Source organism: Hydractinia symbiolongicarpus, chromosome 9 (genome assembly GCF_029227915.1).
Source record: "Hydractinia symbiolongicarpus strain clone_291-10 chromosome 9, HSymV2.1, whole genome shotgun sequence".
Classification (NCBI taxonomy): Eukaryota; Metazoa; Cnidaria; class Hydrozoa; order Anthoathecata; family Hydractiniidae; genus Hydractinia; species Hydractinia symbiolongicarpus.
The window spans coordinates 22,857,964-22,883,990 of NC_079883.1; the positions used below are offsets into that span (position 1 = coordinate 22,857,964).

General features: G+C 33.2%; 2 protein-coding genes across 3 annotated transcripts; one reads left to right on the forward strand and one right to left on the reverse strand.

Annotated features, from left to right (window-relative positions):
• The first annotated feature begins 458 nt into the window (after positions 1–458).
• LOC130657654 (oocyte zinc finger protein XlCOF6-like) lies at positions 459–8,320 on the forward strand. Of its 2 annotated transcripts, none has more exons than XM_057460659.1 (9): positions 459–584; positions 2,323–2,572; positions 3,028–3,186; positions 3,718–3,829; positions 4,079–4,183; positions 4,875–4,955; positions 5,049–5,282; positions 5,809–5,990; positions 6,502–8,320. In XM_057460659.1, the coding sequence occupies exons 1-9, from the start codon at positions 501–503 to the stop codon at positions 7,476–7,478; spliced, it is 2,184 nt and encodes a 727-aa protein (XP_057316642.1). In that variant the 5' UTR covers positions 459–500; the 3' UTR covers positions 7,479–8,320. The 2 variants fall into 2 exon arrangements, with proteins under 2 accessions (XP_057316642.1, XP_057316643.1); XM_057460660.1 differs by having other exon boundaries at positions 4,097–4,183.
• Positions 8,321–10,448: 2,128 nt separating this feature from the next.
• LOC130656370 (N-alpha-acetyltransferase 40-like) lies at positions 10,449–19,712 on the reverse strand. Its single transcript, XM_057459207.1, has 12 exons — positions 19,662–19,712; positions 16,991–17,032; positions 16,460–16,504; positions 15,766–15,816; positions 15,249–15,301; positions 14,828–14,923; positions 14,529–14,597; positions 13,879–13,968; positions 12,261–12,344; positions 11,274–11,311; positions 11,143–11,179; positions 10,449–10,720 (listed from the first exon to the last, which is right to left on the reverse strand). The coding sequence occupies exons 2-12, from the start codon at positions 16,994–16,996 to the stop codon at positions 10,624–10,626; spliced, it is 666 nt and encodes a 221-aa protein (XP_057315190.1). The 5' UTR covers positions 16,997–17,032; positions 19,662–19,712; the 3' UTR covers positions 10,449–10,623.
• Positions 19,713–26,027: the final 6,315 nt, after the last annotated feature.

The window sequence follows — 26,027 nt, forward strand, 5'->3', positions numbered from 1 at the left end:
TGTATACCTGTTGCCTTCATCGTATAGATCTTGAAACGCTGATGAAAAAAATGTATAGGATTATGTACTTTTGACAAACGGTTGCAGAGATATCAAGGTTTAAAGGTTTTTTGATGACGTCTTTAACCCGTCCATTCGGAAACGGATTCGGTGACCCAGGTTTGAAAAAGTTACCCAAATTGGTCCCAGGTAGTGCCTATAGTTACCCACACAGGAGATGACGTCAGTTATTTCCACCTGTTTCCAAGTTATTTAGCCTTAAATTTATAAGTGCAATGCAATGGCTTCACTAATCTCAATATACTTTCCTTTGACGTCAATATTGCTCTAACATCAAAGTTTGCTAATTTACAGAACAAATTTATAGGCGATGTTTTATAGACGTTTTCAAAGAAATTTTATCCACTTTGCAAAAGTCACAGACAGAACTGGCGTATTATTATATAGATGTAATATTATACAACTTTTAGTACTGTAAAGCCATTTTTATTCTTTAGACTATGGATAAAAACTCAAAAAGAATTGATGGTCCTCATATATGCAAGGAATGTAATAAATCTTTCTCTTCATCTGGTTCTTTAAAGGTATGTATATCAATTGTCAGTCTTAACACAATCTTCAATCATATAAAGTTAAGTCTGTGTGTAACACTAGAATGTTTTTTTCATTTTGTTTGCTCTTTAGCAAAATAACCCAGGCCTATCATTTAAAAAAAGTGTAAATTGTGCAGCTACAATCGTCATTGTTTGTGCGAGTGATACTAAATAAAAAAAAATTGAAAAATTAAAGTAACAAAATTTTATTGACCTTTACACACCCCAGAGGTTGCTGTTGTGGCATCGAGAACAAGTTCCAGCCATGTTCACGGTCGGGATCTCAACCCATATATGAGAAAGTTGTATAAGTGGAGTCATTAAACTAGTGGAACAATATGTGTTATATAATAAAGACAATGCTTAGTTATATTCCATTATTATTTCAAAGATTTTTTATCTTTTACTTATTTGTTTTTTTCCAAAAAATGACCACCGCAACGCTTAAAATAATGTTTTGAAAATTTACAATTAAGAAAATTACAATAAAGATTGTCACTTTCAAAATCCTGGCAATCATACTTTTCTAACAAACTGGACGATCACATATCCAACTGTAAAGACATCAACAAATGAAAGCCTATGCAAAGTCAACATGTGCATACATCCTAGCTAATCCATTAAATCATTGCACTAAGCCGATAATTGCACTTACAAGCAAAACAGGCAAATAAATGTAGGCATTATTCCATATAAAAAGTTTTTAATTTTAAGAATATAAATATATGTTTTATGTTTATCGATAAATGGGCAAATGAATTATTAGAAAAACAAATTTAGAGTACCAAGTTCAGAAATTTGTATTCAGCTCCACAAGTTTTGCTAGCACTCGACTAGCAAAACTTGTGGAGCTGGGGAAGCAATTAATGGGTCAGCTATTAACTCATTCCTCAGAATTTAGGCAATTCTTTGCATGTGCGAGAGCGATTGCTTGCCCCTTACTGATAGGCTTGATAACCATTATAATGTCAGTACATTAATAAATTGTTGAAGCTATGCATTGCCAATATAATTTGTATGCTATTTTTATAGAAATAACTTATGCATTCTCTTTCCTGTAATCTTCCGTGTAGATGACACAGGGGCAAGCCATAGATGTATTCCTGTTGAGAGTGTTTTCTGTATAATTTAAAAACACTTGTATGTATTGAAGAATCTTTGTATATAAGCTTATAATCAACCATTAACCCCCACCTTCGCAATTCTTTGTGATTGTGTTTTCTGTTTTTTGGATTAGCCAATACGTCTATAATAACAGTTGTAGCTGTAAAGCTGGGTTCATACGGAGGACAAAAATGTGTTAAGGGCTTATAGTACTATTTTTTTAGTCATGTTAACAGGTTAATTTTAGTTTTAATGCATAAAAACCTTTCTTTATTAAAGGGAACCTGAGGTATAAAATAATGTTGGACTTATAGAGGTTTAAAAATTGGTCTACTTTGTTAAAAAACCTAATGTTTGACAGTTTTTAGTTTGTCATTTTGTTTATTGTGCTCTCCTTTTTTACCATTCCGTGTTTAATTTGTCATGGCACAGCAAATATAAAAGTGGACTATGGCAAGTATAAAATTGGCATGCATCCAAGGAGATGGATCTAAAATGTAATGAAAGGGATGAAGAGACTTTACTCTGTAAATAGAAATATAAAATAGAAAGAAAGGATGTGCACTTTTTTAGTGTTTTTATCATTTACATTAAGGGATGTCTATGTTGAATTATGTGTATTTAGGTGCATTTACGGACTCACACAGATGCTAGACCATTCGCTTGTAAATATTGCGAAGGGTCATTTAGGCAACAGATTCACTTACGAAGACATGTAGAAGCATTGCATAAACACGAAGAAAAACGACGAAATCTTTGGAAAATCGGATGTTCCCTATGCGAGCAGCATTTTTCAACATGCATAAAAATGATACAACATGTGGCTACCAAACATCAGAAATGTCATTTCTGCCTGGTAATGTTTAAAACTCCAGGTCAGTTTATATATAAAGTTATTTGTGATGTTTTCATAATCTCAAAAGGTAATATTTATTGACCATTTTACTATCAGACCCTTGTATAAATAATGTGACATATGCAACTGTAAATGCTATATCTTATAAACATGGTATTGTTATAAAACTTTAATCCAGTGTCTTTCCAAACAAACGAGATTTTTGGTACAAATACATCATTAAAAATATTATTTTCAATATCAACACATTGTTTTTAACATAGCTTTTATCAGATAGAAAACAAATGTTTATTAAATGGATAAGGATTGAATTTAAATAAAAAGATTAAAATAAAAATCTATTTAAATTTTATGTTTTCTGAAAGATTTAAAAATGAAAATAAAGTACCACACATCTTATAATGTTATAGGTAAGACTTTTTTAAAAATCTATTTGTGATATTTCCTTCCACACATTTTTTTATTTAACTTTAGCTCATCTTCTGCATCATATGAAAACCAGTCATAAGGATCAACTTATGCAACTAAACCAAAAGGCAACACCACAAAATTGCAAAGATGGAATTCAACTAACAGTAACAACAAAAGGGACTTGCAGATGTGAATTATGTAGCGAGGAATTTGAAAATTTTAGTATGCATGAATATTTTATTCGTATTTATTCTCTCAAGTAAAATAAAAGTTTAAGTTTTCAGGAAATGATAACTTTTCAATTAGTTACAGGATTGCAACGGCTCTTCGAAACTCCGTAATTCTTCTCAATTTTAAAAAAAATTCCTTAAAACTCTTAAATCTCCACTAAAAGTGGGTATTTTAAGAACTTTCTTTTTATACATCTCCTCAATCTTAATTTTACAATCTGTTGCATGCTTTTTTTTCAAAATCCATAAAAATGGTACATTTTCACAGCAATAATTTGTTCTTCACTAGTGGCATCACCCTTATTAGAATCTCTTCAAATATTTTCCTTCTTTTTTTTTAGAAAAGTATGAAAGTGTTGTTTAATTTATTCAATGAAAATACCTTTAATAAAGTGAGATAAAATATTTCTTTCCAACTTTTTTCCCTTTTTCACAATGTATTTACATTTTAAGATTATATTTAAAGTTAAGTTAAAATGCTCAAGATTATTAATGCAATCTCTGCAATACACCTTTTTTTCAGGTATATTATCACGACACATGGCAGATGTTCACAACGCTTGCAAACTACCGTTTATTTGTGGAAAATGCCAAGAAGTATTTGCAGACGAAGGATCATTGAATATACACCTTAAGTAAGAAAAATGCTTTGCATTTTTTATGTAATACGTCAGCAAAAAAATAAACTTACAGTACAGAAAGTGCAGTTGTATTGCATCACTCTTGCAAGTTTATTTTCTCCATTTTAATACTTAAATATTGGCACATCTAATACAGTAATATAAAAATAAAAATCTCCGAAATTGTTGATCAGGTGTATTGCACTGAATAAAATGAATTGCAGCTAGAGGCGTATAATATGTATTTAATGTAAAAAGTTGTAGCCTGTTTTGTTTTTCTAGCCAGCATGACCAATCAAGTGATATTTCCTGTAGTGATTGTGACAATTCGTTTGTTGGTGTTGATGCATTAGTACATCATATCTTTGAGTGAGTTGTACAAGTTTTGTTATTGCTGAATAGTGCACTTTAAAGAATTATGGTATGTGTGGAGTTTTAAAAAAAGTAATTAGCACAACACTTTACGATGTTTCGGCCGTTTGACGGCCATTTTCAACTAAATAAGTCATATAATAATTACAATATGTTTATATATACAATAATATCGTACGATCGTATTATACGATCATAAAGTTATCCTGGGGGGGGGGAAGTCAATTATGTAAAATAAAAATAATGACATAAACGCAGTAAAAATTTGCTTGTCCTTTCGGATCAACAGACTGCCCTTTAAATCAAAATTATAGTGTACTTTGAATTATTGCATACACACAAAAAAACTCATATCTGAAAGTAAATCGCAGAAGAGGACCATGTGCATATAAATCGAGGCTTTTAAGTTAGGTCAATAGAAAGCTATAAAATCTTTCAAAGTTTGCCATCATTTTTATTAGTTTTTAGTGATTTTTGCAATTTTTCAAGTTTGGGTTAAGTTGGAAATTCCTTACAAGCATTCTCTGCAGGATTGCTTCCTGAAAATGATTTCATACAGAATTTTTTCTGTAGAATAAACATCCCTTGTATGCATATGCCTTTGTTTACTCTTCAGTAGAAAAAGTTTTTTCGTGTCCCTACGAATTTCTTTGATGTTATAATAGTTTTTTTTTTTGTGTGTTTTTAGACTGCATTGGAAGTCTGGGAATACATGTTTAAAATGTGGAAAAACATTTGGTCAATATTTCGCTGCTAGGAAACATCTTAGGTATGTGTTGTTTTTTAAGTTTTCACGGTTAAAAAATACTTTTTTATCCCAATTTTACCAATAGCCTTAAAACTCTCTAGTTTATCTTTATAGAACGATTCGATGCCCAGTATTCAGAAAAGAGCTAGAGAAGGCTGGTGTTAAAGATCTCTCAAAGTTTGTGCATGTTGTGAAACGATCTGACGAATGTCCGCATTGTGATTTAAAGTTCAGTGGAAAGAAAGCGTTAGAAGTGCATATAAGAACACACACTGGTGAAAGACCATGTCAGTGTCCACACTGCGGAAAATCATTTGGCCAGGAAGGAAATTTAAGGAAGCATATAGAGTTAGTGCATTATTATTGTGTGTTTTTTTGTTAGTTGCTGTGGCGCATTTATGAACTAATTCACTTCTTGCAGAATGTAATCTCGGTTAAAATTTTCAATGTTGTAAGCATAAATTTTCAGGCCATGGAAGCGATATTTTTTTTCGAGAGTGATATATAGATGTGATTCTTTTATACGCAGACCTCCTGCGAAATTTCTGTGCTAATTTTCGGACAATGAAATTTTTCGCACAAACGAAATTGTCAGTGCAACATCCAGCTTTCTGGTTCATTTTCAAAAAGATAGATGAACGTATTCCTATCAACAAGATTTGTTTATGATTCAGTGGTGTCCTTAAATTCGATATTTAGTATTCGTGTAAAAGTTTTATGATAACCTAAATAAAAACACTCCCGGTACATTCGTCACACCCTATCGATTTTAACAACCTTTTTTTTATTGCGATTAATTTGTTCAAATTACATAGAATTTTCGCAACCTCTGGTGCGTGTTGTAGTATTCACTCATACTCATCTTTTTTTCAAGGTCTATTCACAAAGGTATTAAACGTACTAATACCAAGAAAGTGATCCGAGCACTTCGCTACTCGTGTGAAACTTGCTATCGAGGATTCGTATCACCTGTGGATTTACGAAAACATGAGAGGATACATACAGGGGATAAACCTTTCACCTGCTCACACTGCCAAAGATGTTTTTCACAGAAAGGTGGGTCTATTGTTTCTCATAATATGATTTGTCATTCTCGAGGTTAGCCTTGTTGGATACACACCTAGAAGAAAATTTTGAACAGCAAATGTTTTGTTTTGCAAACCGCAGTTGTAATGTGACTCCGGTTGTCTATTTTAAGATTTATAACAATGATTAGCCCGTGAAAAATTTCCGGGGATTCGCCTGTCGCTACTCGTAGCTACCATCTTTGGTTCACAGACGGAAAGTCAGGTATTGTAATATAGAAGTCCTTAGCCTATTTCGGGTTCGTTTGTCAAACATGTTCGGGTCCTAAGATTGTCGTCCGTCATACATGTTCGGGGGAATTTTTTTTATTATTTTTTTATTTCTTATCATTTAATGTGGATGTATACAATAGTATGAAATAAAGTACTAATTAAGCTTGTTCAACACAAAGTAGCGAAGCGACTATTGTGTTGAACACACAGACGACGGCTATTATTAATATAGAGATATCCAATGATTCATTTTTATATGTTCGCTTCAGGTAATTTAAACACTCACATTCGCAGATGGCACACTGGCAGCCGTAGGATGGAGGGAGCAAACCCTGCTACGTACCCTTTAGTCAATAAAAAGCCGCATAGCAACGAGAATTGTGATATGCTCTCCTTTAAGTTACCAAACCTACCAAAGTTGTCAACAGACGATGATTCTGCTGCGGACATATCTCCTGTATTTACTAAGTTTAAACTAAGCGACCTTAAAATGCCTCTTCACGCTGAAGAAGCGAGAGAAGACGTCAGTTTTGATTCTATCTCAGAATTTAGCCAAGTCATTGAAACTAGTTTTCCCGAGAGTTGCCAACAAACGAACGAAGAAATTTTAAGTTCGTTGCACGAGTTTGACGACAACGACTACGTTACGAACATTAACGAAGGTGCTGCGTATACCGACATTCTCGTCTGTAACGACAACGACAGCGATCACAACTACTTCAATAAAGGGCCATCCCCTGCACAAGCGCAGCGTTCGGATTCGTTTGAAGCTACTGAAGAGGAGGTCGTCGCTTTTGACGGCTTCGACCCAAACATGTTTACTTCAGAACAGTGGAGGAATTTGTCCTCGTTGAATTTTAACGAACTCTTTCAAAGTATATTATCAACGCCCGTTGTGTCAAGTAAGAAACATTCGAAAACACACGTCATTGTGAATAACAGCGTCGAAGCTCCTACGCAGGGTTTGTCGCTCCCCAACAATTCGCAGACTTACGAAGAAAGTGAAAGCTGTCTTGAAGGGAACGAAGATTCTGTCGTGTTGCCTGATCTGAGTTTATTTCAAGACTTTCAATCTCCTCCACGATTAAGTCGATTAGAATGTGCTACCAATTCCCTTGTAACAGTAATTAAAAACGTCTCAGGTGGAGAGATAAAAGATATTGACACAGAGTGTAACCAGTTTACACTCAACGATGAAGTTGATTCGCGCATAGTTCATGATTTCTCTTACACGCAGATAAACTGATGGAAATAAGAATAATTTTTTGATAAGAAGATATCGGAAAAATTGATTGTGTTTATATTACGTTTTAGTGCTTTTACTGTCGTACCGTAAATGCTCGATAAAGCGCACCGGGCGCTAAGTTAAAAATTTTACTTTTAGGTTGGGCGCTTATTCGAGTGGTAAGTCGTCAGGGGCCCTTAAAAAATTTTATTTTTATGTTTTATAAAAATGTTTTTTAAGGAAATTATAACGGTTGTTTTATATGAGTACATAAAATATATATAAGTAATAAATAACATGTCTTACCTTGGAGTTTACTGTTTATGATTAATTTTTTGTCGCTAATGAAATAACTGCTTAAACTAAAAGATAAAAAGATAAACATTTTGACAAGAAATTTTTATGCTGTAGATAATTTTATGGCGGGAACTGTTTTTCTAATTTTTAAAATAATCGGATAAGCGTTTCCTTTAGCATAATAATCCGTTTGATGGGCGCTAATAAAAAAAAATAAAAAAAAGCCAGGCGCTTATTCAAAAGAGCGCTTATTCGAGAGTGGGTGTTTAATCGGGCGTTTACGGTAGTGTTGACAATTGACGTAGATTCTTTTTTTAATTCCTCGTTCCATATCAATGTTTTAAAACCTTATAGTTGTTAAAAATTGAACAGTAATTTTAAAGTAATTAACAGATATCGAGAACCCTTCCCCGATTATCAATCTTTTAAGCGTTCGTTTTTGACAAGGTTTGTCCTAGCTTCCCCCTGGAAACTTTCATGATTATGCAAGAAAATTGTATTTTCTCAAATTTATTGATTTTTAAGAACTTGCTTTCTTCGCAACGTATAAATAAGTTGCTGCGTGATGTAATGTTTTGATTTTGTATCGAGAACAATAGACATGCACATGCATACGCACAGGCAAAAAAATTAGGCAACGAACCGTCGCGACTGAGCGTATAATTTTTAAAAAAAACTGACACTAGACTTCTAAAAATCTAAAAATTAACCTAAATAGCCAATTTGGTCTATGCGGCCCTTCTTTTCTTGCCTATCAGGATGCGCGCGCATATATGCATCTGTAAAACTACTACATACAAGCAGAAGTGTAGAACATAGGAGGTAGAACTAAACTAGCCAAAAGACAAGTGCGCATACAGAAGACATATATCATGGCATGTACAAAAATAAACTTGTTATACACAACAATTTTCCCGCAGAACTATCCGAAACATTGGTAATGGAATGAGAGGTAAAAAATGAGAAGCATGAGTTGTTCGCCACTTTATTTTGTCACTGATTGTAGATGATAAAAGCAATATTCAAAAAAATTTATGTGGCCTACTAAATAGTTTTACGAAGTGCTCAATTAATTTTTCAATTTACTTTTTTAATTTTTTAAGATTTTGTACTATAACCCAAGCTAGTATGTTCTTCATAAAAACGTAAACTTTTGTAAAAAGCATTTCTACAATTTTTAAATCCTTTATTTGCAGAATTTAAAATTAATTTTTTATTTGTTTTTAAATAAGCAACCCTTCTAGTTCTGGAAAGTTATTTTAGTTTTGGGTCACTTGTTTCCGAATTAGGACTGAAAATTATTTTGCGTTTTTTAACGGGTGCCTGCAATTTTTTACGGCGGCTTGAAAACTGTCAAAAATCTTTTTTTTTTTTCTGTTTTGAGGACTTTTCTGTCAAAAAATAACAAGATACCGACGTCACTTAAAAACTCAGTTTTATTTTCAAGACCAATTTTTTCTAGAACAATATTTGCTTGACAATATGTAGCATGTTTTTCCAGTGCTAAAGTAGACTTAATTTTTTGATAACTTTGCACGAACACGGAGCTGTTGCGGCACAATATCATAGGGGTAAAAAGGCCTTGGGACGAAGTTGGCATGAATGGCTTTGTGTATAAAAAGTTTATTAAAACAAGTTCTGCCGTATAAACTCAACTGCCATGCCAAACAAACAGCATGTTCATCATTATATTTCATGTTTGGAAGTTTTAACTTTGTGTCATCAGACTTATTTCTTCACATCTTAGGGAAGGAAAGAGGCACTAGAGACAAGGTTGCTTCAGCACAACTTTAATATCTAATCCAAGTTAGTAATTTCCATAGCAACTTAGTTAAAAATAGGACTGGGACCACTGACGTCTTAAATAGAAGAAATATGATTAGTTGATGCTATAGAAGAATCTGACGTCAAATACATCGGGGAATAAATTGACGTTAATTTACTGTTGTTGTCAGTCGTAAGAATTCTTTTATTAGATTGGTCGACTTTCTTTATTTCGCAGTTGCTTTAAAATGTGAGTAAAAGTGTTATGGTATTCGCGTGATAAAGAGACATATTTACTTATTTGTGAGATAAAAAAGGGCATATCTGTGTTCAAGTAAAAGTTATGGCGAAAGAATTCTGTCAAAGGAGAGGAATATTGAAAGTTGCACTGTTTTAATAACACAAACGTTTGGGGCACAAACTTTTACGAGTTTCGCAAACTTTTCGCAGAAAGTTTTTGCTTTCGAAAATTTGAAAATAAATGAAAGTAAATTTGTAAAATTCGTTATGGTTTATTTTTAATTCAGTTGTGGTTGTTGACACCTGATCCTGTCAAATAGTAGTTATTAAAAATGGTTATTTTGTTTCCTTGTTTCCCTCTGCTTTATTCCACTTTATTCTTAAACCCAATGGCTTGTTTACCACCCTCGTGTCTCATCCATTCCATTCCATGAACACTTTTTACTTACTTAATAGATGAAAAGACCGAGCATTTGTAGTATATATATATACTACTCTTTTTAATTGCTAACATGTTCCAATACCCATTCCCAATGGAAACTAGGATATCTCATTTGCATTTTCATTTAAACATATTTGACGTCAAATATATTGTATCCATATGTCCTTGTTTTTTCGAGTGTTGGTCTAAGAATGGACAGAACATAAAAAATGGTTCAGCTGAAATGTCTTGCAAAACAAAAGACAGAATTAATTTGGATAACATTTACTTGGGGTACTCTTCACATAGAAATACAAAACGGGTTTTTTTCACTCGAAGTTCCTAAAGTCCGTGAACTATACACCAGGGTCAACTATCTTGTCGTTTTTATCATTTGGGTGGGTCGCTTGTGATGTCAACGATCAATGCGTAGAAACGAGTTGACTACTTTGTTTGTAGTTGCTTACTGTAGATTTCATAATCGTAATTTTCTGGATGAAGAGGATCATCATATTGTGGAGATGTCTCGTCTATTGTGTACCTTGTAAATAAATTGAAAAACTATTACAAGACTGTTCAAACGTCTTTTTTTTAAAAAACACGATGTTTCTTTATTTAAGATTGAGATTATAAGCACTTTTGACTGCTAGCTAACTCATAAAATATTTAGAAAATGAAAAATAATACATTAATACATTGCGGGGATCGTGCTAAAAAGCATTTAAAGGTAAAAAAAAACAGGGTTCAGATTTCAGAAAAGGTTGAGAAACATACAAGTTAAACTCAAAAAGGATTTTTTTGATATAAAACGTATGACGGCGAAGCATAACCACAACAAAGTCGACACTTTGGACTTAATTTACAACTGACTAAACAAAATCGACACTTTAGGCATCATTTACCACGGACTTATGGAAACAAAGTGTAGCAAATCTATGACTACAACCAGAAAAAAAATATTACTTTAATTTCTCGAAGAAGTTAATCCCCCTCTTGTTCTCTAAATAAAATAAAGTAAACAAATATTATACTTTAAAGAGAGCATATCGATGTTAAAAATATTACTTTTAAAGACAGTTAATGTAAAATAATACCTTTAAAGACAGTTAGAACAACTTTTTTCATCTTTGTTCTTAAAAAAGAAAGAATGTTAAATACAGATTTAAATACACACACCGGCAACTCTCGTTCACGTGCAAGAATAAAACATATTAAAAATACATCAGCATTTCGCTTGTAAAAAAGATGCCACTCTGAAGTTACATACCGTAAATTTCTGATTAAGCGCTACATTTTTTTAAACAAAAATCTGATAATAAAAGTCGCTTTTTCTTTTATAATAATACCAGGCTTGGACTTCAGGTTAAACAGAATAGGTCCATTGTTTAAAAAAAGAGAGAAATAAGAATAATAACCAGCCTAGTTAGAATTTTGGCACTGGTATATATAAAAAAAACATGTACGAAATAAAAGGCAGCTACTCACTCGGAACGCACATTCACGTGTAAAAAACGAGGAAGAAATAGTACAAATCGCACGAAAAAGAAGTAGGCAGGGTGTATGCTAAAAACTTAGGTTGGATGTCCTTGCCTTTTTTCTCACATTTTTCTGATGCTTATTTTGATTTAATGAGCAAGCTTAAAGTTCAATGAGTATTAGCAAAAGATTTCCGAGATACTCCCGCGTTAAATTGTAAGTTGACATTGTTTGTGCCGTACTAACCGGTTAGGGAGATGCGCTTATAAAATTAAATTTTGAACTCAGGAGGGTGGTTATTAGAAGGGAAGCCAAAAAGAGGAAATACAATACGGTATAAAAAGCTTTTTTCCAAAGATTTTGCAAAAACAAGCGAATTTTCGTTAATTGTTAATTTAAGAATTAGTCTGTTTTTTTTGATTTGACACATACGTACAAAAAACCGACCCCCTAATCATTTAACATTAACAGTCCTTGAACTACATGTTTGCACAACTAGAAATAAACAATACATATCTTCTTGTATCTACAATATTTGAAATTGTATCTGAGAAGACCTTAAACATTTACACGTATACAAAAATTGACAAGTTAGTAGAACTTACTTTAATGCCATTAACTCTAAAATTTGCATCATGAATTTACCAAGTCCTTTGCCACGTGTTGCATCCGTTAACTGAATTTCATAACTAGAACAGAGAAAAGTTTTTGCCAATACATTACAGTATACTTGAAACTCGATTTGGCTACTAATTATATAATTATTCATTTAAACATATCTGAAATCTCGCGTACTAAACCACGAAGACTGCTCTGTTGTACGTGGCTCTTTTCGTCAATGTTTCGTGTAGCACCACATAACGTTAGCCACCTGGATCAATTTTCTTGAAAAACAGGGCGTTTTATTAACCAGAATTGCATGAAAATAAAAATATTTTTTATTTACAATCGTCACTTCTTTTAACACAGCATAGTTGCATAAATTTCCATAAGGCTGCTTTCACAGCAATTTGATATGTGGTCAAACAGCGTGTCACTGTTCCGTGTTAAATTATGGCTGAGCAACCTTTTTCTGCAGAAGTTCTGCATTTGGATATAATTAACGCCAGTTTTATATGGCATGCTGTGTAATAGTTATTTATTCTTTCTGTAGTTATTCTAAAAGATATACCCAGCTTCTAGGAAGGACAACAAAAGCAGTTCTAAAATGTTTAAAGCTCCCGTCCAAGGTACACAAATCTCTAAAACAGAGGTAATCAATCCCACAACCTTTGGGATGTGTGTTGAGCGCTCTACCGATTAGATGACGAGTTTTTATGACATTTTATCCCATTCTCGTCTCCAGAGCTTTTTGCAACGGTTGATCACAATTCCAAATCACCAAACCCATCGATCTTTTAGAACTTGTCCTATTAGCAACGAGACTGTACTTACTTAATAACCCTATTCAAAAGGAATTTTCTAACTAGACAGGCAAAGAAATTCTGGCATGTGGTTGGTAATTTATTTAATGGCTGCGCCACTACCGCAGCAATAAGTGTTGTTTACAAGTTGTGGATAGAAGTCATCCCACAATGCAATATGTACAAGCTAACTAGAAGGGTTAGTTGCAAAATGTTGTTAGCTATTTCCATTAAGTGACTTAATTTCAGTGATGGGTGAAAAAAAAGCTTTAGCAACTTCATTCCCAAGTCCAAATTAAGTGTTGACGAAAGAAGGTCTCCAAGTAGCTTGATTTGTTATATTAAACTTTCCTTCCAGTTATGGTTTTCCTGGCCTAGTTTACAAGCCAGCATAAGTTTTCAAGCCGTCAAGCTTCTTGTTTACTATTTCACCTGCAGTTAGTGTTTAGCTTTTAATGTTCTCTGTCTATGAAGTATAACATTAACATAGCATAGCAAGTATTATAGTATAAGAGTAGCATGTCTAATCGCACTATTGACTATCACAGATAACAAAGCTGTGGAGGAGCTTTGACTTGCGTTGTACATGACAATTACGTTAAAGATGAATTGTGTTTGTTACAATTGTGTTATTGTTATATTTGTGTTGGATATTGATAATTAATTTATGGCATACACTCCAGATACATAGTTTATTATAATTTTCATAGCATAGCCATAGTATACCTAAATACTTAAATACCTAAATAGAAATAAATATATCTGCTAGACTTCCCGGCAAGAAAATCGCTGCATCAAATAAGATAATAATGATATATACCAGTATAAGACTTCGACTTCATCATCAACATCAAATCTGAAATGTGCTACCGCAATCACGTTATCTTCACCATCGAGAGCAAACAAATACCTAACGAAAAATTTTTGTTAAATAATGTATGAAGCAGGCATCTTATCAACCAAATTCTAAAGGACTATTCATATGCAAAACATTACCTTTGTTAGCGGAACGTTTAGCATGATATCATTTTTACGTTCTGTTTTATAGCACAAAAAACATTTCCTAGGGTAAATAAATACCATGTGATGTTCCGTGTTTATTTTTAAAATTTATGCCAAAAGAGCATAAATTTAACTTGCTTATACTGGGAAAACTACTGCTCACATGAGAAAATGAATTCCCTGCTTATCCAATTCTTAATCATGCAAACCTTAAGTTTTGTTAAGAGGGTAAAATCTTTTTACATATGAATACAATAAATATTAAAAAGTATTTTGTTTTAACAACCAAAATTTCGGTTTGGTTTTTGAGAAAATAATTCCCATATCTCCTAATTCATGCAATGTAAGAACCACTTTACAAAATTTATTACAAATAATACTACATGGCATTAAACATACTTGGTTTTTAAAATAGTCTCATAATAAAAAACTTAAGAAATATATCTTAGACAGCACAAATAAATCTACCTGGCGTTTTCCTCTGCCATTTCCTCTCTCTTTCCTTTTTCATTCCAACCCCAACTACTTCTTTCATATCTTAAAAACAAATGACATTACTTGAAATATTAATTATATTGCAGGGTCCAAGGCGATTCCTCCAAAAAAAACTTTTCTTTGTATTTCAGATGCTATTATTAAACCTGCAACGTTCTTTAAGCTCAGTTTGTTATATAAGAAGGTCCAGTGTATTGTAAATAGTATACATTACTTCATGCCTTTGTATTTAGATAAAACAACTATGATAACACAACAGTTGTGACACTTACAATCCTTTCATGTTACTTTCAACAAGTTGGAAAGCAATGTTAACCTCATCTTCTGACATTTCACTAATATTTTTGCAATGCAGTTTCACCGTCAGCCTGAAAGTGAAAAATCACTTTGCAACAACAAGCAATCAAACATTGGTCAGTTAAGAATGCATCCAAAAGGTATAAGCACACAAAGGTAAAAAAATTAGCCACATTGTTGCCTGCTTCGTAAAAAAGAAGTTCAATTTAAATGCAAAAAAAAATGTCAAGCATTGAATCAGTAAGGGTTCTTCATCCCGACAAAATTTTTTTCCCAGCAGTTTTGGAGACTTTTATTAGGTTGAACAATGAGGCAAATGAATAAATACTATAGAAAAGGTGTTTACTGAAAGCAGTTTTTTATTACAATAGGTGTTGAATATATATATTTTTTTACCCATTTCTTTCATATTTTGTGAATGCAGGGAGCAATTCCAGTGGATTTCCAACCTGACAAGAAATTAAAAAAAAGTTGGTGAAGGTAGGACCATCTATATTTGAAAGTTTGTTTATTGTCAAGCACCATGTTTAGGATTTCACCAATAATAACACTGTAATATAGTCAACAACATGCCATAAAAATTAACATCAATAAGCAATAAAATTGCAGCTATCTCATTTTTAAACTAACAATGATATTTACTACCATATCTGAGGCAGATTAGAAAAAGCATAATGGAGGTGCGTCTTACAATTAGTATATAAAAATTTCCTTACTGCAAAAAAAAGTGTGCTATGTATATATCATATAAAATGTGCATCTTTCATGAAAGATTTGTTTACTTCATGCATTAAAAAAACTGTTTTTATCCAAAGCATCCTACATGTATCTTTAAAAAAATAAAGATGGACAAATTATAGGTGGCCTAATGTTTACATGGTACGTATAGGTTGCATTATTGACCATTACTTACCTGGTTTGCATTCTTTACTGCTAATGTTGCCTCATTTAACTTTAAAATCTCCTGTAACAAAAACGTAAGATTACGATCCCTATATGGACATTTCGCGGGTTTTATAAGAGTATAAAAACATTGAACATTGAACTTCTACAGGATGTTCAACTTTGTGAACCCAGAACACAAGAGACAGTGTGCAACAGAATGCGCACAACTTTTAATTTCCAATCACCAAATTTCAAATAAAATCTACATTTAGTAAAACTTCAAAAAAACACAGGAATAGTTTGCTATAACATTGAAAATGCGATCTTAAAAAGCTTAAATGTTACCTCCAATGTTTGAGTTCACAATACCTTCGCTGACTTTACTAAATTTCTTAAATTTGATACATTGTTTTGTGCATAGATTGGTAACTAAACATAAGCCAGGTTGCACTATTTGTCCTGCCTTTATATGACAACTTGGCTTGCATAAGTCTTGAAATAATAAAGATGTATATATATAATAACTATACAAAGCTTTATTCTTTTTCTTTTGCTGAACTTGGATTTTGCTGACACTAATCAACTTATAACAACAATTTTATATAATAAGTGCAGATATAATTTTTTCTAATTTCCTAAGCATCTTACCACTGCCTCAAGCCAAATACCCATCAAGTTGAACTATAAAATATTAATTGTAATTTAAAAAATATATATCAAACCTCTTTTCGTTTTAATTTCTTTTCTTTGCCTTTGGCAGACTTTTTCTAAATAAAATATTATTCTAAGCATAATATTAAATATTAATTTAAGCAAAGCAAAACAATGACACCAAGATTTTTATTTCCGCATCCAAAAAAACCCAAAAAACTGATATGCTAGTCTACAAAACTTACAATAATGACAACATACTGTTGTTGCATGTGAACTTTGGCAGAAGTCACAATTTTTACTAATAGCCATTTTATGACTAGTTGTTTGTTAAGTAGCGCGTGGCAAAAAACCAATTAGTCATAAAACTGTACGAACAAAAAATAAAAAGTAATCTTAACATTAAAAGTAAAAGAGCAAATTTATATACATTTATATTAGTTGCTTAACAAAAGCACAAAATAGCATCTGTTTATATTACCTATATATGTGAATTAAAAATCATACACAATGAATATTACACATATGATGTGCAATGGTCTAAAAGAATATCACTTAAATTCACTTTTTTGCATAAAGATGCTTATAAATGTAGCACATACCCCCATAGCTGCTACTTTTTGTCTATGGTAATTTCACATTTTCTAAAATAATAAACACAAATTAGTATAATGCAGTATATATAGCATTTTAGTTAAGTTATTTTAGGATTTTTTTTGAAAAAAAGCATGTATGTTTAAAACTTATTGAAGTAAAACACAACTCAAAAAAGGAACAGGTTATTTATATCAGATTCTTCAGACTGTCTAAACTCAATATTTTTTTATAAAAATGATTCCCTTTTTGATGTTTTATGTTTTTTCAGGCCAGTCTAAACCCTAAATGTGAAAACAATAAAAAATATCTTAAAGGTTTTAAATAAGAGTGTCCACGTTGACCTTGTTGATTTTTCTGACATGCCTGACATTTTCTTGACATGTTTTATAGCTAAAACTCCTGACATTTTCCAAGTTTCTTCCCCGTTACAGCTGATGATCTAGAAGACTGTTTAAGGAAGAAGAAAAAAATCAACAGACAAAGAAAAAAAGAAAGAAAGGATGAAACAAATACAAGTTGAAGATAAAATCTGACAATGAAAAGCATAATGCATGACAGGGAATTAGTGAAAGGTTTAAAAATCTGGACATTTTATAAAAAGTTTAAATTTTCCTGACAAATTGCCTATATTATTTTAAAATTTTAATAAGGTGGACACACTGTAAATTTATATTATTTTCTTAAATAAATTTCAGAAGGATTGAAAGATCATTTAACCTGTGACACCACAAGGCAACACAATATATATATGAAGATCAATTTGGCTGTTGTTAGATACTGGCAGTGACTGTTGGCGAAACTGATGCTTTTTAGGGATAAAAGTTTGGACACCCACCCAGGTGTAGATCTTGTGCACAATTATTAAGAAGTTGTCAATTTAAATTTTATGCACTTATAAGGTTTTGTGCACACTGTACAAGTTGATGGCAATTTTTGTGCACGTAACTTGTTGTCGTGAACCGAAATGGTGCACATAATTTAAGCAGGCCTATCAATAAGGGGAGAGCAATTGCTCTTGCTCACCCAAAGGCTTGCCCAATTCTAAGAAATGAGAAACTGGCTGAGCCATTAATTGCTCCCTTAATTCCAAAAAATGGTTTTCTGCCTGGGCAATATCAACTCATCTCACATGGAAATCAATGTTTTCTTTCTTATTATTTACAGTAAAAAAGAACTAAAACATATAAAAAAAGTAAATAAAATACATAAAAAAGACTGTGACAAAATAAGCGTTTATAAACTCATTCTATTTATTCAGGTTGCTCGCCCAGTTTAAATTAACCTTGAGAGAGCTCGGGTGTTATTTTTTTTATTGATAGGCCTGTTTAGCATACAGCATACAACAAATGACTTTAACATTTACTCCTTTTTTTCTTAGCATTATGAAATGCAAATTGCAAAATCAGCAAAAAAGGAGAAATGTTCACACCTTAATATCAGTACCATTATTATATTTAGCAGTTAAGCAGTTTTTCCTGACTGAAAAAGGAATTTTTTGTTCAAAAAAATAATATTGGAGGCTATTGAATTGCCAAGTGAAGACTTAGTGCATGAAGGCCTGGGGCTTTCTCCATGTTCCATAACATTTTTCATAACAAAATAACGCAATAGTATGTGGAAACTAGTTTTCTCAGTCATATGAGCATACATATTGCAAAATCATTCTGCATCAGCTACCCTATAGCTAGTGTATATATATACTGTCCATATTACATGAACATCTATTTCCTGGTTTTTACTTTTCATAGCAAAGTAACTTTCTGTTTTCACAGGCCACACTAGATTGGCTATGTCATGATATCCTGAGCCTTACATCTGGAATGTATTAAAACATATATGACATTTACTTATCTTTGCAATCTTTCATCATATAATATATAACAATTTTTTTTTTTTATAAAACTAGACAGGTTGGAGAATATTTTTAGTAAAGATCTGTTTACCACGTGTACTCTCCTCCACAGATCCTTATTGGTAATTCAGTTCACCAAGTTTACTTTCTTAATGCCGTATTTGTTTTTTGAGCAACAGAAAAAGGTACATACACGATGTTGTTTAAGGCAGCTACTAGCTATATCTGAGACAAGTCACAATGTATTGCAACCATTTTTACAACAAAATAGAATTATAAATATATAATTGCAGTGGATCTTACATTTGAAAAAACAAATCATTGAATTAAGATGTAAATCACGAATCTAGAATGTTTCAGCTTTCTTTTTTGCTCATTCCAGCGTCATTACAAATACTAATAAAAATACTGGCAATATATACAAATACCAATACAATAGAGTAGAAACTCCGCTTCACCACCACATAACTTAAAGGTTTTGAATATAAAAGCGACACTCTGCAAAATGTGGTGAACAGGTGGGTATGTGAAGTCAAACATCAAAATTAAGTTATGTGGTGAGCAAAGTTGCCAGATCGCGCAGAAACGCTTGTGTAGATAATCACATAATTTAGGACGGTATACACGACTTGGTGTTATTCTTGATTCTTATCTTGATTTTTCTTTTTGTTATATACTTATAAAAAATATATGTAGCTAGCTATAGATAGCTAGCAGAGTATTATCTTTTTATCTTTAAATGTTGTTTACAAATAAACAAAACTTATACGCCAGAAAATATATATAGCCAAATAAAAAGATTAAAGAAAAAGGGAAGTAGGCACCTTTAAAAGCAGTCTAAAGTGTATGTATATACATAGGAAGAAAAAAACTGTGGCCGCAACATCACTGCAGCGAAGCTTTTGGTGGGCTTTCCCGCCAACTCGATTCGCGGACGTATGATCAAAGGACGCAAGTCCCTTCGACCAATGTGGAAACAAAACTTTAGGGGAACAACTTCTTCGTTTTTAAATTTGCACTCTCTCTATCGCTTTCTGACATTTTAGCTTACCAGCTAGAAACTATTTTCTTCGCACCACCACGCATATCCGAAAGTGAGAAAAATCCTGGGAACAATCAACAACACCTATTACATCATTTTTAATTTTTAAAAATTTCATATTCGTAAAACTAAAAAGCGTATTCAGGGGCGTAGCCAGAAAAAAATTAACCTTAGATCGAACCATGGACCCGCAGGTGCAACGTCCAGTCAACGCCTTTTTACGCCCTATAACCACTAAAACGCCATAAAAACCGACTCTGTATTCCGAACAATTGATCGACAAAGGGAAATAAATGAGAACATAAAATACATTAAAATCTTTATCAGCAAGGTTGTAATTAAACCAGCAAAAGACAGCACAACACCATCAAAATGTTTTTTATAGATTGAAAGTTATTAATGCTATAATCAAAATCTTTATTCTTCTTTCTTCATATTCAGCACCAAAATAACGTTTTTTGCAGGAGGAGTTTATTAAAAAAATAACTAAATCAAAATCTTCTTTCTTCATATATATAATAAAAATTTCAAAAATATAATGAAATATAACCACGAACAAATTGAATCTAAGATGAATGAAGGAATAAAACATGGTATGGATCAGAGTTTCATACCCAAACCACGAATGAGTGAATCAATCAAATCAGACATTCATATGTACCGGTCAAAATGACAGAAAAATTGAAAAAGCGGTATTTACTTAATTAGCACTAAATCTCTCTCTCTTTTTTCTCTTTCTTTCTAACTTTTTCTCTTTTTTTCTCTCTCTCTCTCTCTCTCTTTCTTTCTTTTTTTTTGGTTAGTAGGAAAATTTTGAGGGGGTCTTCCCCCCCGCGGCGGTTACGGCACTGAGTTTATTTGAACACCCAAATGAACATGGAGTAGAGCCAGAGCATTAAAATTTTCTTCTGTCATTGTTGATGATCTGCAATAGTTTTTTAGTGTCCTCTTGGCAGAAAAGGATCTCTCACATTCGCATAACGTCATAGGAATGGTGGCTAAAATTCTAAGGGCCGCCTCTATATTTCTAAAGACTTCACCTGCATGAAGGAGAGTGTTAGGAGTAATCTAAAACATCAGAATAAATATAATTCGGCCTGTGTACTTGTCTTTTTGCAGTTTAAGAAACACTAACCGTTTTGTTTACTTTATTAGCTAATTCCTCTGCAAGTAAAAATATTTTTCATGATAGGTGTCAATATTGTCTCCAATGCAAGCAAACCTATCTTTTAATTAACATTACAGTTTTAAACATGTCATTGGTCTTACTCTGTAATAGTTTTGTTACTTCCATTGTCATGTCAAATACCTGTCTAGTAATGACCATGGCAATAACAAAGTCAAATCTTTCCAATGCATTTCTATGAATGACTGGGTACAGTATCAACATTAATTTCCCTATTAGGGTCAAGGGCCATCTCATCAAAAGTAGCTAAATGCCTTCAAACAAATCATTGAAATCACTCATGCCAATAATACGTTCCACCCACATAGTGTTACAAACATCAATAATATGGGCATACTTTGGGTTATTAGAAAAGTCAGCAACATTCTTGCGTAAAAGTTTTAACCTACTTTCAGAAAATGTGAAAAAGTTTGTTATCTGTTTGATTTGATCCATCATGTTCCGGACATAATGCACAGAGCATGAATTACAGATAACTAACTTTAGGCGATGAGAAGAACATCGTGTGTATAAAGCTAATCTGTTTTGCTTTAAAATGTGAACCTGACAACCATTAATTTTACCAGCTACATTTCCAGCACTATCATAACATTGACCTCGACAATTCTGTATGTCAAGAGAATACCTTGGAAAGAGACAAACCTGAGAGTCCTTCACTACAATGAATAAGCCTTATGAAGTCCTCTCAGTTACAATGTTGGTCTACAAAACGAAGTACTATTTGTTTCTTGGTAGATGTGTTGCAAGCTTCAAAATTTAGGTTGTTTAACTGCAGATATTATTTTGTCTGTTATATAATCACCACAACATGAAATAATAAGTTGCATTTTTTGAACAGGCTTTTAAATGATTACCTAAATCTATATCACCCCCTCTTACTCTATAATTTAAAAGTTCAAGAAAATTGCCAACAGAATAAGGAGCATAGCCACCAACTTTAGGAACATCTTTTAAGTTGTCTCTGTGTCCTCTCAAGGAAATGCATAGGCGGCCACAAAGAATAACAATATCAATAATGGCCGCAAAAACACTTCTGTTGGTTTCTACCTTTTTGGAATACATAGTAGATACCAGTTCACTATTTTTTTGGTGTACCTGACTGGTTAGTACTTGAAGAAGTTAAAATAAAAGAGGTGTCCTTATAAAGGGCACTTTTGTCATGCTTTTTATTAAACACTGTCATTCCAGTAGTTCTGCCCTTTTATAATAAGATTAGTAGCTAATGCGGATTTCGAATTTATCTTTTGATGCAATAATATGCAAGACAGACAAAACGCAGCATCCATGTGATTAGAATATGCTAGCCACGGAAATTGAGCAAACCAAACATATCGAAATCGACCCCAGAGCTCTTTGAGATAAACTTCGAGGTTTTTATGTCCAAAAACTCTGGGGATGAGAATGGCGTAATCACGAAAATAAATTACCGCCAAATATTTGCAACGATCGATTTGCAAAAATAAATGATCGCATAATGTTTTTTCAATTTTGTGAATAGCGCAATTTAAGAATATAAGAAAATTCTCGAGCAAAAATTATTTAGATCGATTCAAGAACCTAATCGCTTCTTCTTTTTTGGTCGTGTGCAATTCCGAATTTTGTCCCGCTTGCAGCGAAATTCTTAAATGCAGCAGAAGCTGCAAAAAGTTCTTGTAACCTTCTTCGCATACGTAACTAAACAACGAAAACTGTTTATTTCCATGGCCGGCTTTCGTCGTAAAGGTTTATATTAAAGCAAGTTACGTTTCACACTCTGGCGCATTAAGCTTCATAGTCTACTTAACTATGCCTAACAGTTTTATCGGAATTGTTTAAGATGTCAGCATGGAGGTATGTATAAAAGAACTTCTTTACGGCTACTGCGGTTGTCCTTAAAACTTATTTAGCCTTGAAATTTTGAGAAAGCACACACAGTTTTGCTCATGTCGAATAAGACTTTTTTCCATTTCTCTGCATTTTCCGCTATAGCGCAAAAAACTCACAGCTTTTTCGTTCGCCCGTGCACACTTTAGCTAAATTAAAGTTTTAAAATGCACACGGGCGAACAAAAAAGCTCATATCCTTCTATTTTAAAAAAATCGCTACAGGCCCTGGGATCGCGGTTGGCTTTCTGATTCGTGGCTTGATGCGCTAGACAACGCAAAAAGAGGCTCTGGGAACGATATTGGGGGAAGGGGGGGGGGGTACCTAGGCTAACTCTCACTCAATTTGAGTTTTAATCGAAAATGAACGTGCTAAATATATTTAGCTAGATCAGATTTGCTTTATGAAGATGCTTTTAAGGTACCACTATGACTATGGTAACATGATATGTTATTACTAGAAGAAGGTTATTAATTTAACTTGCAATAAATTAGTTGAAATACACACTACCATGGAGAACATGTAGCGAGAACGTGTACGAAAGGAGAATTGTAAAACTCATTGTTGAGACATAACGTTATTAACTATCAAGTGCATTGATAGTAAAATTGCCTGTAATTCTTTATAACCATAGTGAGTGGTGGGAAAATAATGATTCAATAAATAGCAATAATAATAAATAATAAATTCAATAAATCAATTCAATCAATGTGGGAAAATGAATGTTACCCATAGGCCCGGGTTAACCCAAACCATGTGAGGAAAATTGGGGGTTGGATGGAGATGTCTGGTAGAGCGCGGATCCTAATTTGGTTTGCGTAGCTCAAAATGATCATTTATACTCAATTAGGCCATGCCCTCCCTGCTGGAAATAATAGACAGGGTATATCCCGAAATTTGTGAGACTAATGTAAAATATTCACATCTATCTATCCATAGTTAATAGTTTTGTCTATCAACTATGATCTCTATCCATCTCTATCGCCGCATTTAAAAGTTTTGATGACTATGTAGATATGACGTCATCAAGATGGTAACAAAGCAGTGAGGTACCAAATCGAGCTGAAAATCCTCTTTTCTTTTTTACAACAAACTTGGTCCTTGCAATATCAGAAGATTTGCTTTGAAGATTACTCCTCTTGGCGCCAATTAATCTGCAAGGAGAATATACCCCGTCAGTAGCAAAAAACTAGATATAAGCTAGCTATAGCTAGCTAGCTAGCCAAATAAATTTATTTAGCTAGCTGCTAGCTAGCATTAAAACTAAAGCTAGCTGCAGCTGCTCATTACCCACCATTTTTACACTGTACTATCCTTTACTTTTAAAAACCAGGCTGTTTAGTGTGTGACTAAAATTCAGGAAAGGACGTGAAGACTAGTTTAAAGAACCAGTGAAAAAAACGTTTGTCATGTGTGGATTTTTGATCACACCATCCCTTTTTAGCTAGCTATAATAACAAATTATTTTTTTCTTGCTGATTACTTTCACGAGTGGATTTCACACTATTCTGTGTTTATGGAATCTAGATGGATAGGGAGATGTGCATATTTTACGTGGCTAGCCTCACAAATATAAAGGGATATACCCTGTTTATTATTTCCAGGAGGGACCATATGGCTTAGATGGAGAGTCCTAGAGTATTTAATGCTCATTTTGAGCTATGCAAACCCAATTGTTAGGGCCCATGCTCTACTAGACAACACATGGCAACATCCAACAGCCCAAACAGTGTACCATCTCCCCGAATTCCCTCACATGGCTTGGGTAAACCCGGGGCTATGGTAACATTCACTCGCCCATGTTGAATCGCCGTCAAGAGGGATCGAACCCCTGTCTCCCGCACAGAGTATGAAAGCTATAACCACTAATCTGCGGTGCAACAGATGCCAAAACACCAATCATTTTTTAAAAAAAGCAGAAGTTTTGAGAAAATGAATATATATGTGTGTGTCTGGAACATTACAGTATCTTTAATAAGTCACACACCAATTATTGTTACGTTACAGTATCTTTTCTTGTTTTACCTATGACTTCAAACTAGGTAGGGTGACAAGAAGAGTTGTGTCAGGAACAGCAGATAACAAATACTCTTTTGAGACAAAGTGGACGATGAATAACACAATTCATCACAGGCCTATCAATAGGAAAATAACACCCAAGCAATAAATCGCTCCCCCAAGGTTACCATAATAAACTTGGCGAGCAATCTGAATAAATAGAATAAGTTTATAAACGCATATTTTCACAAAGTCCTTTATCTATTTTATTTTATCTATTTTTATTTATTTTTTTTCCTTTTTTACTTTATATAATAAGAAAGATAACATTGATTTCCATGTGAGATGAATTAATATTCTTCAGCCAGAAAAACTGTTTTTGGAATTGGGGGAGCAATTAATGGCTCCACTAGTTTCTTATTTCTCAGAATTGGGTGAGCCTTTGCGTGAGCAAAAGCAATTGCTCTTCCCTTATTGATAGGCCTGTCATCATTATGACCTTTTGACTACCCTCTTCCTGCATTGCTTCCATAGGGCTGGCGATTTACACAAGTGTTTCGCCGCTGTGCATCGTTGCGCATTATAACTTGTATTTTTAACGTGAGTTTGCCACAGCGGCGAAACCATCGCGCAGGCGATTGTTGCGCTAAATATAATTTTTTATTAGTTATTTCATTGTTGCGCTGAAGATTTATATTTTTTTAATAGTTTACAGCGCTTCGCGACTTCAACGCAGTGGCAAAACTATTGCACAGCGTAACCGCTAAAAACTAAATGCATTTTTTGATACTTTTTACAGCGCTTTGCAACGTTAGGGTTAGGGTTAGGTTGTGAAACATTGTGCAGCGCATTACCTTTTGCTGTTGCTCCAAAGTTGTGAAGGCTATTTTCAGAGGTATATATTATCTACGAAATGTCAAAGGACTAAACATTGCACTGCGCACTACCTTTCGACAGTGCGTAGAGGTTGCAAACGGCGTTTTCAAAGGTATATGTTATCCAAAAACTATAAAGCATATGAATATATACAATCGCAAAGCACTTTGAATAGGTGGCAGCTATTTGTGCAAATCACCGCCCTACCCATTGCTCCCCATTAAA